Source organism: Ictidomys tridecemlineatus, chromosome 3 (genome assembly GCF_052094955.1).
Source record: "Ictidomys tridecemlineatus isolate mIctTri1 chromosome 3, mIctTri1.hap1, whole genome shotgun sequence".
Lineage (NCBI taxonomy): Eukaryota > Metazoa > Chordata > Mammalia > Rodentia > Sciuridae > Ictidomys > Ictidomys tridecemlineatus.
The window spans coordinates 14,526,917-14,544,434 of NC_135479.1; the positions used below are offsets into that span (position 1 = coordinate 14,526,917).

The 17,518-nt window shown below is 42.6% G+C and overlaps 1 protein-coding gene across 2 annotated transcripts in view; it reads left to right on the plus strand.

The window, feature by feature from the left end:
* Tex2 (testis expressed 2) overlaps positions 1 to 17,518 on the plus strand; it is a 111,234-nt gene that overhangs the window by 71,156 nt on the left and 22,560 nt on the right. For both annotated transcript variants that reach the window (XM_078041878.1, XM_078041879.1), the window contains exons 6-7: positions 9,628 to 9,774; positions 15,266 to 15,365. In XM_078041878.1, the coding sequence (XP_077898004.1) occupies positions 9,628 to 9,774; positions 15,266 to 15,365 (247 nt within the window). The remainder of the gene's footprint in view (positions 1 to 9,627; positions 9,775 to 15,265; positions 15,366 to 17,518) is intronic.

Below are 17,518 nucleotides of genomic sequence, written 5' to 3' on the forward strand. Positions count from 1 at the left end.
CCCCATGCTCTGGGGCACAGTCCCCACCTGTGGAATATGAATTCTTCTGTAGTCACTCAAATTTCTGTCCTTAACAAAGAGCAGGTAGTGATCACTTCTTGTGCCCTTAGCAGGCCTTATGTTTGGAGGAGGTCACCATCTGACCCATGTGAACTTGTCAAGGCAAAAAGACCATGGGCCTTTGCTGCCCTCCATCCCCTGCCTCTGCCCTAAGTTTTCAGCTATAGTGAAAGCAAACCTCCCTCTAGGCTACAGCGAGGTGATCTAACTCAGTGTCCTGTTTGCCACTGACAGGTTCTCCCTCCCCCAGATTCCCTTTCTCCCTGGGCCACCAGCTATGTGCACTCACTTCAGACCCAGGAAAATCAGGAGAAGAACTGTACACTGACATGAGAAGATTATTGAATAAAATGCTTGCTTTCCTCAAATTAAAAAGCAAAACAAACCCTGTTTTAGAGCATTATTTCCTCAGGGTACACTGTGTGTATATGTTGTGCCACATGGTCCCCGCCCAGCCCTCTACCTAGTGTTGCTGGGAGTAGGGTGTGGTCTCTAGCCCAAACCTCCTTCTAGCCACCTGGCACTCAGCCTTTGAAATATACAGTATTTTTCACCCTCTTCTAAGTCAGATGGAAATCATTTAAAACCATATTGTACTTTCTGAACCCCTTAGGCCAAGCAGGCAGGGGTGGTTTCATCTTTTCTTGATAATTTTAAGAGTTAGTACAACAAACGGAAACTTTAGTCATCATGCAGGGGCTACTGAGGTCAGAAGGCTCTTGACCTCTCAACCTGAGCCACCCAGACTGCAAGCTCTGCAGTATTTTTTTCCATTTCAGTTGAGCCCTTGTCCCCATCTTCCACTTTCACCCTAGTTAATTTTAGTGGGGGTGAGAGGATACTGGGGATTGAACCCAGTAGTGCTCTATCACTGAAAAGCAACATCCCCAGCACCCCCCACCCCTGCTTTTTTAAACAGGGTCTCAGCTGAGTTGCCCAGGCTGGCCTTGAACTTGGGATCCTCCTGCTTCAGCCTCCTGAGTCTCTGGAATTTTAAGCATGTACCACCACTGTGCCCAGCTCACCCTAGTTAATTTAATGATTGATGGCTGCTGTGGGCTAAGAAACCAGAATCAGAATGGTTCAGGCAAGGATCACTGTCTCTGGGGAAGGTTGTGTGAGATTTAGTGCAAGGCCCTCACATCTACTTGGCTTGCCAGAAGCATGTGGGGACTGTGTCCTTGCTCTCAGGGGTCTAGTAGTGAAGATGCTCTTGATTCAGGTAAAGGTGTTAGTTCAGCTATTTATTGCTATGTAACAAAAAGCCCCAAACGTGGTGGCTCCAAGCTGTAACATTTATTTTCCTCAAAAATTTGTGATTGGGACATGGCTTAGCATGAGAGAGCTCTGTCTGCTTCATGCAGGCTCACCTAGAGAAGCTGGACTAGGGGCTGGCTGGATCACTTCCAGATGGCTCACTCCCATGGAGGGCACATAGATGCTAATAGCTGATTAAACTCAGCTGGGGCTGAAAGTTGGGGACCTCATTTCCTGTCCATGTGGCCTGGCTTCCTTTAGCACAGTGACTGGGTTCCCAAGGCAAACATGCTTCAAGAAAGAATTAGAATCTAAAGTGCCTTTTATGACTGTCTTGGAAAGCAAGGGCCATGTCCATCATGCTCTATTAGTATTAGAAGGAGAGGGGCATGGGTTCCTCCTGTTCCCAATGGAGAAACAAAACCTGGAAGAGCATTGAGAATAGGAAATATCAGTGCATCATTTTTGGCAAATAAGACCACAGTACTAATTTTTTTTTAATTTTTTTTTTAGTTGTAGGTGGACACAATACCTTTATTTTATTTTATTTATTTATATGTGGTGCTGAGGATCAAACCCAGGGCCTCACAGATGCTAGGTGAATACTCTACCGCTGAGCCACAACCCTAACTCCACAATACTACTTTTTAAAAAATATATATTTCTAGTTGTAGCTGGACACAATACCTTTATTAATTTATTTATTTTTATGTGGTACTGAGGATCGAACCTAGTGCCTTCACATGCTAGGCACACTCTCTGAACCACTGAGTCACAACCTCAACCCCCCACAGTTCTATTTGTATAATCTTTCATGCTTTTATTTACAAGTCAGTTGGACATGATGATTTTTTTTTTTCCTTACATTGCTAGGGATCAAATCCAAGCCCTGTACACATGGGCAGATGCTCTATCACTGAGCCACATCCCCAGCCCTGGGGATGTATTAATGTTGTGATTTGAGCAGATGATGGCCTTTCCCCCATCCTTATTGATTTTTATATTTTTTTTGTTCATGATTCAAAAAAAGACAGATCTGTACAAAGACATATTCAGAAAAGATTCTTTCCCTGTCCTGTGTTTTCTGTCCCTCCATGTTACTCCCACTCACCCCCTGGAGTAAACTGGTCTCTTTAGTCTTTGGTTGTCCTTTCTGTAGTTCTTGTTTCTTCTTCTGTCTTACTCAAAGGGTAGCACATGACATGAAATTTTTTTCATAAGTTTTCACTTTTGAAAACATTCTGGAAATCATTCTGCCAATTCATAAATTTTCCCCTCCCTCTTTAGAAACAGCTACAAAGGACTTCTTATCTTGTGTGGGTGTATTCATCCTCTCTCCAATATGGGCTCAGAGGTTATTTCTAATATTTTGCAATTACAAACAGTGCTTCACTGAATAACATGGTGAACTCATGTTTTTGCTACTGTGGGTGTTTTCAGCGTGAATTCTCAGAAGTGGAACTGCTAGGTCAGAAGGCAAATGCATACCATAGTTTGGCTAGATGTTGCCGAGTTCCCCTTCATAGGATTGCACTGATGTTCGTTCCCACCAGTGCCCAGCTTCTCCAGTCTGGCCAAATGTGAGCCTTCTGGATGCCATTAGTGCTCATCCCTCCTGCCAAAGACAGATTATTTCATAGGGTTTGTTTTTGCTTCCGATATCATGAGTCCAAGCCAAGGGACTCAAAGAGTCAGAGTCACAAAGGAAACTTTGAAACTTCCCCAAGTTGCACCATCACATCTTCAGTGTTGGCCACCACCAATGTTTGCTCAAGGTAACACAAGGCTTGGGACACAACTCTGGCCTTTGCCCCCCTTCTCCTTGCCTTACTCTCCTGTTGCCTCTTATGGGTCACAGTCTTTTCCTGAGGGCTCAAGGGTTAAATGGCCATATTCACATATTTGACCCCCTTTCTGTCATATTGCACAGTGCTAAACAAGTCAGATCATTGGCCAGGAGACGAATGGGGTATTATTAATTCACTGATACTCAGGATCCAAACCAATGTTAAAAACACCCAGAGATAATTAGGGACTATAGAACTAGATTTATGTTAATCAATACTATCCTTTTATTGGCAGTTATTCTTACCCATAACAATTAAAAAAAAATAAGTTCAGGGGATTTTTCAGATTGAAGCAACATTAGAGTTATTAAGCTCAAAAGTAGAATTATATAGTATCACTATTTGGTGAGGGAGAGGATTTTAATAATAAATCAGGAAACAAAGAAACTCTGTTTAAAAATGTGTAAAGGTCGGATAGTGGGGTAGTTTTTCCACTAGTGTGTATGACAGGAAGTGACACTCCATTGGCCAGCTGCACTTGCTCAGGGGCGCAAGGCCAGGGAACTGTTGGTTCCCTGTGCCGTGGAGTGGCTGCCTGGGAGAGAGGACTGTGGAGGGGCAAGAAATGCCCTCCTCCAGGTGGGAAACACAAGTGTAGAACACCAAAGTCAGTTCCGTTCTCTTTCAGTTGAAGGTTTTAGGAAATGTTAGAGGTAGTATAGGCTGTCCCAGCATAGAGTCCTGTTCTCATCGTTCTGCTTTGCACTAATTAGCCAGTGTCAATGAGCTGGATCACAAGCTATTACCACCTACTTGGCATTATCAGTTTAAAATTCTATGAGCAAATAGGACTCAAATTGAAGCTAGGAAACCTATCATGGACAAAGCAACTCTTCAAGGCTTCTCTTTTTCCTCTGTCAGAATAGCCTTTTCAGATCTTCAAAAGTGAAAATGGGAAATGGTTATCTGATAATAAGTAAAAAATATGAAGTCAACCAGGAGTGATGGTGCACGCTTGTAATCCCAACAGCTTAGAAGGCTGAGGCAGGAGGATCACAAATTCAAGTCAGCCTCAGCAACTTAGTGAGGCCCTGTCTTAAAAAATAAAAAAAGGACTGGGAATATTGCTTAGTGGTTAAGCATCCCTAGGTTCAATTTTCTGTACTAAAAGAAAGAAATAAAATTTATAAAGGAGATAGGAATGCCAAGACAAATCAACAGGGGAAAGAATGGTCTTTCTCTCTCTCTCTCTCTCTCTCTCTCTCTCTCTCTCTCTCTCTCTCTCTCTCTCTCTTTTGGTACTGGGGATTGAACCTGTTGTATTTTACTACTGAGTCACATTTCCAGCCCTTTGATTTTTTTTTTTGAGACAGGGTTTTCCTAAGTTGCTTAGCGCCTTACTACGTTGCTGAGGCTGGCCTCAGACTTGTACTTGTGATCCTTCTGCGTCAGAAGGTGAAGTTGTTCACCTCACACTCCCTCAAAAATTGACTCACAATGGACCAAGGACCTCAACGTAAGAGATAAAACTACACAACTCTAGTAAAGAAGTAAATCTGCTGGGCACAGTGGAGCATGCACACTTCAGTCCCAGCAACTCAGGAGACTGAGGCAGGAGAATCACAAGTTCAAAGCCAGCCTGGCAACTTAGTAAAACCCTGTCTCAGAATAAAATTAAAATGGTTGGGCATGTAGCTCAGGGGCAGAATATCCCTGGCTCAATCCCTAGTAGTTTGGGGGCCGGGAGGAAGAATAAGTCTTTGTGACTCTAATTTAGGTACCTTCTTAGCTAAGACACCAAAAACAGGAACAGCCAAAGAAAAAAAATAGACTTTTAGACTTCATCAAAATTAAAAACTTAAGAGAGTGAAAGGAAGACCCATGGGATAGGAAAAAATTTTTGAGAATTGCTTTCCTGATGAAATATACACCAGATATACACAGGGGCTTTACAACTACTACTAATAAAGAGGTAAATAACGCAACTAAGATACAGGCAAAGGATCTGAATAGACATTTCTTCAAAAGATCTAGGAATGACTGATAAACACACAAGACAGTACTCAACACGGTCAGTCATCATAACCATGGTAGATGCCACTGGACACCCACTAGGATGGGCATAATCAGAAAGACAGATAATAAGTGTCAGAGAGGATGTGGAGAAATTTTGGAGCCACTTATGCTGCTGGAGGGACTATAAAATGGGTGACAACTGTGCACAATAGTTTGGTAAAACTACCAGTTTCAAAAAAAGTTAAACATGGAGCTATTATATGATCTTTCAGTTCTACTCTTAGATATAGATCTAAGAGAAAACACAAATTCACATAAAAACTTGTACACAAATGTTCATAGCAGTTTATTCACAGCAACCAAAAGTCAGAAACAACCCAAATATCAATCAACTGACAAATGAATAAAGTGTGATAATGCAAACAATAAAATATTGTGCTATAATAAAAAGAAATTATGTACTGCTACAGCACAGATAAACCTTGAAAACAGTATGCTAACTTAAAGAAATTGGTCATAAAAGGACATATATGACTTCATTTGTAAGCTAAGTCTAGATTAGTTAGGTCATGGAAACAGTGTTATTTTATACGCTGGTGACAGTGGGGCAAGGACGGGAGTAACATGCCTACTAATAGACACTGGGTTCTCCGGGAAGATAATGAAAATGTTCTGAAATTGTAGTGATAACTGCAGAACTCCATATATATGCTAAAAATTTCTAAATCATGCTCTTTTAAAATTTATTATTTTTATGTGGTATAATGTACAAAGCAAAATTTACCATTTAACCATTTTGGGAGGTGGGGTTTGTACTAGGGATTGAACCCAAGGGTGCTTCACCACTGATCCACATCCCAGCCCTTTTTTATATTTTATTTAGAGACAGAGTCTCATTTAGTTGCTTAGTGCCTCACTAAGCTGCTGAGGCTGGTTTGAACTTGCCATTCTCTTGCCTCAAGTCTCCCAAGCTGCTGGGATTACACCATGCATAGCAGCATTATGATCATCCATGCTATTACATGAGATAGGATGTGGTTCCTTTTAAAAAGACTGAATAATATTCCATTATATGTATAGTCCACGTTTTGTTTATCCCTTCCTATGTCAGTGGGCACCTGAGTTGTGTGTACATAGTTATTGTGAATAATGGGACCATCAAGATGGTGAACACGTATCTCTGAGATCCTGCTTCCAGTTTTTGGGGTATATACCAGAATGGAATTGCTGCATCATATGGTAATTGTGTGTGTAAATTTTTAAGGAATTCCCATACTGTTTTCTACAGAAGCTGTTGAATTATTTGCTTTAAATGGATGAATTGTATAGTCTGTGAATTATATCTCAATATAACTGTAAAAAAAATACATTACCATATAGCCAGACCCAATTTTGTTTTGAAAAAAAGTTTTGTATTCTTAAAAGTATTTATACACATTAAAAAAGACTGAAAGAAAATATAGTAAAGATGTTTTAAATAATTATATCTGGGCAGTAAGATTGCAAGTGTATTCCCTAATGAATGTGCATTCTTTTTATATCGGGAAAGAAAGCAAATGAATCAGGAGAAGGGTCCTCTCCTGGACCAAGCTGCCACTCGTGATACCCCATGACAGCTTTGAGGCTGCTGCTGTGCATGGCCAAACTAGGAGCAGAGGCACTAAGTAAAAAAGCCGGGCTGACCTCAGCCATTTGTAATAGGAAGCATTACAGCAGAGCTGCTCAGTCTTGATTAGCTTTGCTTTAGCTCTGGACCAGTGAACTCTACCCGCTGCCACTCCCCCCCCTCCCCGCCCCCGCCCCCAGCCATCTTTGGGAATCTACCACTTCTAAATGTATGTATACTGTTGAAATGGAAATAGTGAAATGAATATTCTCCTCACATCTCTCCCTGCAGCCAAACGGCAATATTAGGAAATGTATGCGCATTTGTTCTCTAAGCTCTTAAATTTTTATGACAGCATTGGGAATGAGTTCTCCTAGCAGCCTGTTGAGTCCAGATTTTGTTCATAAAGCTTCTTTGATGCATTGTTGGTGTTGTGCTGCTCTCAGGTTTTCCTTTGTTTCTGGTGTGACTATGGAGAGAAGCCTGCATTAGAAATAGGAGCTGTTGAAAAGGAAAATCAACCCACTTGTCAGTTATTTCAGAAATTTTACCACGTCATGTGCCATTGGTTTGGACACACATTGTGAAATAGCCTTTGTTTTTTTACACTTTATGTAAAATCTGTTTCCTGTGAAAACGAGGATTGTAAAGAAAAGCTGATGAAGGGAAGGAACCACATCCTATCTCATGCAATAGCATGGATGATCATAATGCTGCTATGCATGGTGTAAGGGAAAAGGCAATCTATTCTCTTAGGTAACCTATAAATCTAGATAAGAGGTACAGGGCCTGATGCAGGGAGTAGCTTGGTCCAACCTGAATGGCTTGAATGGGCATTGTCCTCAGATGAGTGCTCTTCTCAGAAGTCTGTGTAGATGATCTGATGGGACTTGAAGATGGCAACCTCAGAAAAGCTGCACCTAATACCCACGGATTGAAGTGGTGATGTTTAGACTGAAAGAAAATATTCAAACAACACGTACAGTTTGTGGCATGACTAAGTGGTCACTGGTGCAAACTTCTGCCCTTCTGTCCAGGACCTGGTGGTAGCAAACATCTTGGTTAATGTCCAAAGACATGGCAGTACTAGAAAATTACTGATAGAATTTTTCAGACATTAAAGAGTGAGGTAGATTCATTTCTTAAATTGAAGGACCAACATATTCATTATAAATCAGGGTTTAAAGTGAGATTTAATAATATTCATGAAGGACCTTGAAAAACACCTGAATTTGAAGCACTCTTAGAACATATCACATTCAGTAACAAGTGATTGAATATGTGAGCAACTCCCCCCACCCAAAGAGAGAGATGACACAGCAGTGACAAGAGTCATGGACAGATGAGTGCCGAGCTGTCTCTGTGGCCTACGCTCAGGCTCTGTGTCTGGCCCACCTGGGTCAGCCCCTCAGAACTCTGGGCTTCAGAAGTACATGCCACAGACCCTGATGGTTCTCACAGGCACTCAGACCTGCTGGTGTTGGATCCATGGGCATCATAGCGTGAGCACACAGCTGTGACAGGGTCACAACTACCACTTCCTAGAAAGGTCGGGCCAGTGCAGATGCATGAGTCGGAGGTGGGAAGGGAGTGGGTGTGCAGGGTATGTGGCAGGATGGGTGCACTTATGTGAGCCACAAAAGGAGGGGAAGAGCAAACGATTCACAGATTTCTACTTTTCTAGATCTTTTGATCTTTACTTTTCAAAGCTCATGTCTCTAAGTCTGTAGTCTAATTAGTGACCTCAGCCCAAGGAAAAGGGGACCACTAACTTCTGCTACTCCACACCCGACTCCAGCACCCCCACAACATATATACTCCTCTCCTCCCTTGAATAGTTCCCATCTTCTAGGGTGAATGTGAATGAGGCAGCCTGAGGAGTCTGTCATAGGGCTGGTGTGTGGTCAGTGGACAGCAGCAATAACGGCAGTGTGGAAGCCGCCAGTTACTGAATTCTGAACTCATCACCTGCTGGCAACCACTTAAACCTCACAGTACCCTCCATGTGTGCTTATGCTTCCTCCTCCTCCCGGCTTCTCCCTCTTCCTCATCCTTCTCTCTTCTTTTTTTGCTTTGTTTTAGTTTGGTTTTGGTGCTGGGGACTGAATCCAGGGCCTCACCCATGCTGGCCAAGTACTCCACCACTGAGCTCTAACCCCAGGTCTTCTCCTCCTTTTTCCCCATCCCTGATCCTTACCAGGCCAGAGTCCATAGTGACTAGCCTAGGAAACTGTGGTGACACAGTTCTGCTCACACTAGCCACAGCAAATATTTCAGACAGATTTTAGAGTGGGGAGAGGATGAGGGGGTTTCACTGGGCAGAGGTTGGAGAAAACAGCTGCCCTGAGAGCAGCTCTCTCTCATCCAGCCCATGGTCCTTCACCCCACCTCTTCATCACATGGAAAGAGGCTTCTAAAACTCTTGATGCCCACTCAGCTTAGTGTCTCAGAAGGACCTCCCCCAAATATTTTGACCTTGCAAGAATTAGGCCAGACCTAAGAGTCGGGCCACAGGGGAACTGAGGACTGCCTGGATGAGGACCAGCTAGGGACAATTACATATCCAAGCCTGGGCTGAAAAAAATGACATTTGATCAGATATGTCCTTGATACTGTGGGAGGCAGGGCAATGCAGCTAAGCTATTTATGTGGAATATTAGCTGGCTCACAGGAAGACTGGTGGAGAAAGGAAATGGTTTCCACTGTGATGGCAGCTTTCATTTCTCCCTTTTCTATTCACCAGTTAATGTGAGGCTTGTCATTTATAGGCAAGAAATATATCTTATGCAGTCCTCTGATTCTGAGGGAGGGAACTTCAGAATTTATTTATTTATGAAAATAAGCACCTGTCTTACTCTCCAGTTGCCTTCCAGCTAATTTTGGTCCCTTTACTTTTGCCAGTTGCCAGAGGCTCCACCCTCTGAGGAGGAAGAACAGGAAGCCTGGGTGAATGCTTTGCTTGGAAGAATATTTTGGGACTTCTTGGGAGAGAAATACTGGTCGGATCTGGTGTCTAAGAAAATTCAGATGAAACTCAGCAAAATAAAGGTATTGCTTTTTACACAAGAGACTTCTATTTTCCTACTTCTTAATTTCTGGACATTTTGTACTCTGTGTCCTGAATGAAAAATAATTTAGTTTTAAGCATTTAACATATCAGCTAATAAGTTGTTCTCAAACAACACATCTGACCCAGATCACAGACTGACCTTGACTAAGTGTATCTGGGGACTGAGTGAACTATCCTGTTTACTTTATTTCTTGTGTTGTCACATAATTATCCACTCTAGGTGGTAGTCCAGAATTTATTGGGGAAAATGTGAGCTCCTGAAACTGATTTGTCTTGAGTAATTCTGTTATGTTTGAGTAAGAAACAAATTTAAATTGTTTGTCCAGAACCCAGTCTGAGCCTCGAAGTGGTCCAGACTACACAATACTCTCAGAGGAAATCCCAAACTATTGAAGACCCCTTTCTGAGCCACACTGCTTCCCACAGCTGGGAAAGTTAGGAGCTTCACTCAGAATCTGTCTGCAATGGACCTTACTTTTTGGCCAGATGGTACTTTATTTTGGGCTTTCTCTGCTGAAGAAGCATTCCTGGTGCTCAGCCAGCTCTCTTGTGAGTGAGTTTAAACTGCAAAAGTATTCCTCATGACAGTCATTAAAGGATACATCTGCCAACCGAGGCCTTCTGGAGGTTCTTTAAAAGTATATCTTTGACCTGATGAAGACCCAGCCAGGAAGAGAGTAACATTGGTCTCCAAGTCTTCACAGCCTGTAGCTTTTATTAGTGGCTCTATTTTTTTTTTCTTTTAGATCATAGATATCTTTGAGAAGCAGAAACTTATGGAGAAATGTATACTGGCACAGAATTTTGCCCACAGTTACAAAGAGTTTAAGAACTTCAGGTTAAGAAGCTGTGGGCTAAGGTAGATTCGAAGGAAAATGTGGGCATGGGGAGCTTCTGTTTGGTATCAGGCATTCCCCCAGGTGAAGAGCAGAGCCTTGTCTGTCTTGGTTGAGTTCTGTTAAGTTTTGTTGCCGTCTACAAGCCAACATATTCCTTTTTCTGACCCCAATAAAGAGGAGGAGCAAATTTCCAGACAGAATTTGGGGCAGGGCTTTGGGAGTGCTCTTCAACAAGTGTCTGCCAGTGTGTTCTTGAGGCAGGTTGAGGGTTGACTCTACTTTTGCTAGCCAGTCCCACCCAAGCAGCTATGACCCTCTGCGTTGGAATATGAGACACCAACAGCCAACTTAGAGCCCACTCAGCCTTAGAAATGACAGAGGCTATAATCCCATGTCAAGGTACACGGTCAGAGCTCTCCTTATGCACAGTCCAGACCGATTGAGAGGCTTGTTCCACTGTTCTCCCCAGAGCCTGAAGTTTATGGTGCCACTGTCCCCATGGTAGACTCACACCTGAGTAAGTTAGGGAAAGTTTTCTATTTTCATTTTCTCTTTTTGCTGGTCAAATAGGCTTTTGCAGTTCACAACCAACTTCCTTTTTACTTTTTAGAGGTCAGAAGTACTAAAAGGTTAGAATAGACAAGGGTGATCTAGATCTAGCAGTGTGAGATTTCAGAGTGGGGGTCTGTATCCCCTCCATTGCTAGCCACACCCTCACCCCCTACCTGAGCTGCTGCATAGTGAAGTGCCCTGATCACCAGAGGAGACCCAGGATATTAGTGAAGTGCCCTGATCACCAGAGGAGACCCAGTCATGGGAATGACCAGAAAGGCAGAAGAAAGGTACCAAATTCTGCACCTGACATCATCATTTGCCGGAAGAACTCATTACCGCCAACTAGCCCGTACCTCTGGAGGGTGCTAACTCTTAAACATAGTAGTGAGTGGGTTCTGCTTAAACATCTAGTCAAGAACCAGAAGGGGAACAGAAGAGTGCCTAGAGGAGCCTGAGTTCCCTGTGACATAGACCTCCCACCTCCTGGTTTCCCTTGATGACTTGACATATGGAGAACTCTGCTGGCCTTGTCCTGGAATCTTATATTGTCACCCTTACACATGACAATAAGTCATGTGGTAACAGAACAGCCTTGTGTGTGCATCTGGTGCCCCAGGATGGATTTCAAATAAGCTGGGTTTCTGCCCCAGTAGCAAATGCACTCTGGGCTTTGGTTGCTGCTTGAATACAGCCTTGGGGCCCTCAGGGGCTCTGCCTGTGTGAGTGAATGCTCTGTCATTGCACACAGTTTCTGACTTATCACCTGCCGACCTGAGCATTACCCATACATCTGACTGCTCTATCCCAGCGAGTTTATTCCGGAGGGTCAGGAGCACGCCTGTGGGTTTCTGTCTCACCACGAGGCCCATTGGGTGAGAAGAAAGGTTTCTGGGTGAACAGCACAGAACGAGCGATATTCTCTTGCCTTGTCCTACAACATAGGAAGGAGGCTGTTTTAGGGTAGAAAGCTGGATAGGAGGAGTGTGAGGAAGGGTGGTTAGAGATATTATAGATTCTTGAGGTTGGGTAAACAAGTGAGTAAAGAAAGGCTCTGCTGATGGCAGTCCCCATTGTGCTTACTGATAGGTAAATCTTCATCCACTCCCTGCCACCACCTCAGCCCTCAGTGCCTTGAGGCCCCTCCTTTGTCTCAGGGCTTGTCCCAGGTCCTTCCTTTGTCTTTTCAGGGACTGTAGGGTACAGGATGGTATAGTGGAGGGAGGTGTGGCACAGAAAAAGGAACACAGTTTACATTCCTAGTGTGGCTCATTGTCAGACTTTCCCATAGAAACACTGATGGAGGTGGCCTGTTCCTCAGCTAGCCCCAGGAAGTCTCTCTAACCTGGCAGGCTCCTAAAGTGCTGGGACTTGGAATGACAGTAACAAAAATCACTGTGTAAGTGTGTGAGATTTTGAGTATTTCCTTGGCCACGTACATTTTTGCGGGTTGATAGGGGTCAGCCCCACTTGCAGCACCTATTCTTTGGAAAAAGGTTTCCAAATGCAGTAACCACCAATGCAAAAATGCACGCATGAATGCTGCCTCTACTCACATTTTGCTCATTGAAAACATCAGAATCTCTGTAACCTAACCCCTCCACCCCAGGGAAAGATCAGAGGTGCAGTTCTCCTCATGAGCCCTGCAAGTTTATGCTTTTCTGCATAGAATCAGCTGAAGAGGCCCAGCCAAGTTAGGTATTAAGTCTCTGCCTGACTAGATGCTACCTCATTTTGTGGGAAACATTGTTTATTTTTAAATTTTAAAATCTTGATTTTTATTTTAAATTTTACAAAATTATTCCAGTGTTCAACTGGTAAAATGCTCATAACTCAAAAAATTCTGGGAGGAAATGAAAAGGAATCAGACTTTCCAGATTTAAAATTGTGTTATAGTTGGGTGCAGTAGTGCATACCTGCAATCCTAGAGACTCAGGGGGCTAAGGCAGGAAGATCACAAGTTTGTGGCCAGGCTTGGCAATTCAATGAGATCCTATCCCAGAATTAAATAAAAGGGCTGGGATGTGATCAGTGGTAAAGTGCCCCTGGATTTAATCCTCAGTACCAAAATAAAAAGAAAAAAAATAATGTATTATAAAGCTAAAATAATAAGAGCAGTTTGATAGTGGCAGAAAAAAGAAAGTCCAATACAGAATTCCAGGGTGTTGGGAATCTAGTATTTAAAGGTGGTAGTATAGGTTAGTAAGGAAGGTATTGATTGTTCAGTAAATAGATTGAGATTGCTGACTAGTCATTTAGGGAAAAAATTAAATTGGATCCCTAGGGCAGGGGATGTGGCTCAAGCGGTAGCGCGCTCGCCTGGCATGCGTGCTGCCCGGGTTCGATCCTCAGCACCACATACCAACAAAGATGTTGTGTCCGCCGAGAACTAAAAAATAAATATGAAAAATTCTCTCTCTCTCCCTTCTCTCTCACTCTCTCTTTAAAAAAAAAATTGGATCCCTAATTTATACCTTACATAAAAAGAATGGATAACATGAAATTCTAAAAAATACATACATAGCCAGGTATGGTGGCACACGCCTATAATCCCAGCTACTCAGGAGGCCGAGACAGGAAGATCATAAGTTCGAAGCCAGCCTGGGCAACTAAGAGAGATCCTGTGTCAAAATTTAAAAAATAGGGCTGGGCATATAGCTCAGTTGGTAGAGTGCTTGCCTTGCATGCACTAGGCCCTGGGTTTGATCCCCAGCAACACACACACACACACACACACAATAATAATAATAAAAACAATAAGAAGGACTGGGATGTAGCACAGTAGTGGTGCTGGTAGTAGTACTAATAGTAGTAGCAGTAGTAGTAGTTCAATTCCCAGTACCACAAAACAAAAACCATATATAAAAATCCAGATGGAGGAAATACAATTGAATTAGCTGTATAATCTTGAGATCATGTTGGAATTTCTGAGTATGATACCAGTGCTATTATGATACTTCTTCTAGAATAAATTCCTGCTGATAGATTAGGAGGTGTGTTTTAGTCGGGGTCCAGCAGGAACCAGATGGCATGCTCAGATGAGTGACTGGAGGGGTCATGGAGTCACTGCTCCTTCTGGTCTCTTGGATGTTATAGGGCCTCCTCCAGCCCAAAGATGCCTTCATGCCAGTTGATGAGACCTGAGTTTCTGTGTGGATTTAGCCCCTGCCAGAGTGTTAGACAATGGGTTTGGTTTCAGACCCACTCATCTTTCTTGGTCTTCCTGGGCCAGCACAAGTGGGGAGCTGTGACCCTTCCTGAAGGGCAAGGCAAGGAACAGAAATCAGTTATCAGAAATTGGGCAGGGTAGCTTGTGGAAAGGGCTTCCTCTGTCACAGGAGCTGTGATCTTCAGTGGAGGGAGAGGACAAGGGCTTGACTACGCTCTTCCCTATCCAGTGGTGTATCCCATGACCAGGTACAGTCAGAAACCAAGGGGCAAGACGACCAGGGATGCAGTTCGCACAGACCAGCCTCTCAGCCTAGGGGTGGGTATGACTGTAAGGGACAAACAGAAAATATCCAGCACAAGGCCAAAGAGATGTGATTTCTTACAAAGGTTTTAATGGTGAGTTTTCCTATCAGAAATGTAGCGATTTCCTACCGGACACTAAGCATTAGTCAGCTAAGAGAGCTCCACATCCCATGCTTCATCAACTCTGGGCCTTCTAATCTCGCCAGTGTGGCTGGCTCTGACTCCACAGGCAGGTCTCTGGTCAAATGCTACTTCTCAGAGAAGTCTTCCCTGACTCTGTAGCCAAGAGAGCCACCCTTGACCGAGAGCACCACACTTCCTGTGTCCCATTACCTGCTTTACAAGATTATATTATTTGTCTACCTATTTATCTATCTCTACCTCCCCAGGTTTGTTACCTCCCCAGTGTAAACCTCCCTAGAGCAAGGAACTGGCCTCCTTGTTCATGGTTCTGTCTGTGGTATATTGTGTGTGCACAATTATATTTGGTTAAGTAAGTGATGTGTCTCCCAAACCTTGACAACCATGCCCTCCAAGAGTGTGTTGAACTCTGACTTACTTTAAGCATTTTCTAACTCATTTATTGTTTATTTCTTTTCTCTAGCTCCCCTACTTTATGAACGAGCTAACTCTGACAGAACTTGACATGGGGGTGGCTGTGCCAAAAATCCTTCAGGCCTTCAAGCCTTATGTTGATCATCAAGGTAACTCTGACTATTTAGATGGGAATTGATCATTTATATTAGCGTCCAGATGTTTCCATTGCTGCTGATTCAATCCCAAGACTTTGTATTTGGAGGAAGCTGGAATCTTTTGAACCATCCTATTTCACATTGAATGTCTTTTGTTCTTAACAGTCGCTGTCTTATACAAATGGGGAATATATCCAGGCTCCCTAAACAAGTCCTGCCAGATTCTTGGATTGTTACAACCTTCAGCTCAAAGATGCCCTCCTGCCAGTTGATGGGGTCTGAGGTCCTGTGCGGGCTGCAGCCCTTGCTGTGTGAGGCAGTGGGCTGACTCAGACCCACTCTTCTCTTAGAGGCTTGTGGGCATCTGCCCCAGCCCTGGCTCCCTGCCAGGAGCTGCCTCTGTTCACATTGCTTCCTTCCCACCCCAGCTCCTAGGTTGTAAATTTTTTGACCTTTGTGTTTTATCTCTTTATGTTCCTTATACTCCTAGTAGGTACTGAGTAAGTGCAAGACAGCAACATAAATTCAAGTATAATAATGTGAGAGGAAGGCTCATTGCTGGGCAAAAAGCCCGTGGAATTGATCTTTAAGTGATATTGGGGATTAAAGCCATGGGTACTCTACCACTGAGCTACACCCCAACCCTTTTTATTTTTATTTTGGGATAAGGTCATACTAAGTTACCCAGGCTGGCCTCGAACTTATAGTCCTGATGCCTCAAACTCTCACATCAGATTGATTTTTTTTTTTAATTTTTTCATTGTAGTTGGACACAATGCCTTTATTTTATTTATTTATTTTTAGGTAGTGCTGAGGATCGAACCCAGGGCCTTGCACATGCTAGGCAAGCACTTTACTGCTGAGCCACAGCCCCATCCCAAGAACTGATTTTTTAAACGTGCTACTGATACAGCTTTTATGCTACTTTTGTAGATGGAGGGAAAGTTTGATTTGAATACAGAGAATTTAAATAGATTTATGAGGATAATGGTTTATATGTCGAGCCTGGCATGGTAGTACACATCTGTAATCCCAGCTACTCAAGACTCTGAGGCAGGAGTATTCCAAGTTTAAGCCCAATCTGGGCAACTTCATGAGACCTTGTCTCAAGGGGGAAAAAAGAGTGGGTAGAGATGTAGCTCAGTGGTAGAGCATCCCTGTGTTCAATCCCCAGTACTATAACAACAACAACAAAGATATTTGTGTTATGTGATTTTAAAAGGATCTGGAAACTTGAAGTGGAACCGTCATTTGACCCAGTTATCCCTCTCTTCAGTATATACCCAAAGGACTTAAATCATCCTACAGCAGTAAAGCAGTGACGCCAATGTTTATAGCAGCTTAGTTCACAATAGCTAAGCTATAGAACCAACCTAGATGCATTTAAACAGATGAATGGATAAAGAAAATGTGTTATATATACATAATAGAATAATACTCAGTCATCAAAAAAGAATGACTCTGACTTTTGCCAGTAAATGGATAGATTTGGAGACTATCATGCTAAGTGAAATAAGGCAATCCCCAAAACCCAAAGACCAGATGTTTTCTCTGATATTCAGATGGTAACACACAATAGGGGGGTAGGGGATAGAAGTTAAGTGGATTAGATAAAGAAGAATGAAGGGAATGGAGGGGGGGATGGGAATAGGAAAGGCAGTAGAATGATTGGATATAACTTTCCTATGTTCTATAAGAATATACCACAATGAAATTCCACATCATGTACAGCCATGAGTATGGGATCCTAATTAGATTACTCCATGTATGAATAATATGTTAAAATACATTCTACTGTCATATATATATATATATATATATATATATATATATATATATATATATATATATATAAAGATCAAATTTTTTTTGAAAGATAAAAAATAAGTAAGAGGATTTAGACAGGGAAATTTTAGTATGCAGGAGTTAAGTAAGAAAGAGGAGTTAGCCAGATAGGCATCAGCATGTAGGGGAAAGTCTTATGAGTTTCTTTACTGTAGCATCCCTTGCCAGTGAGCCTCTTTCCACTTAAAGCATTGTTACATTATTCTTAAAATGGCTCAGAAACAAATTTAGGAAAAAAAATAATTACAGCTTTTCAAGAAAGAGATATTTATTTTGAAGTAAATGTTTTGTAGAATTTGTAAACTATAGAAGCTGCTTTT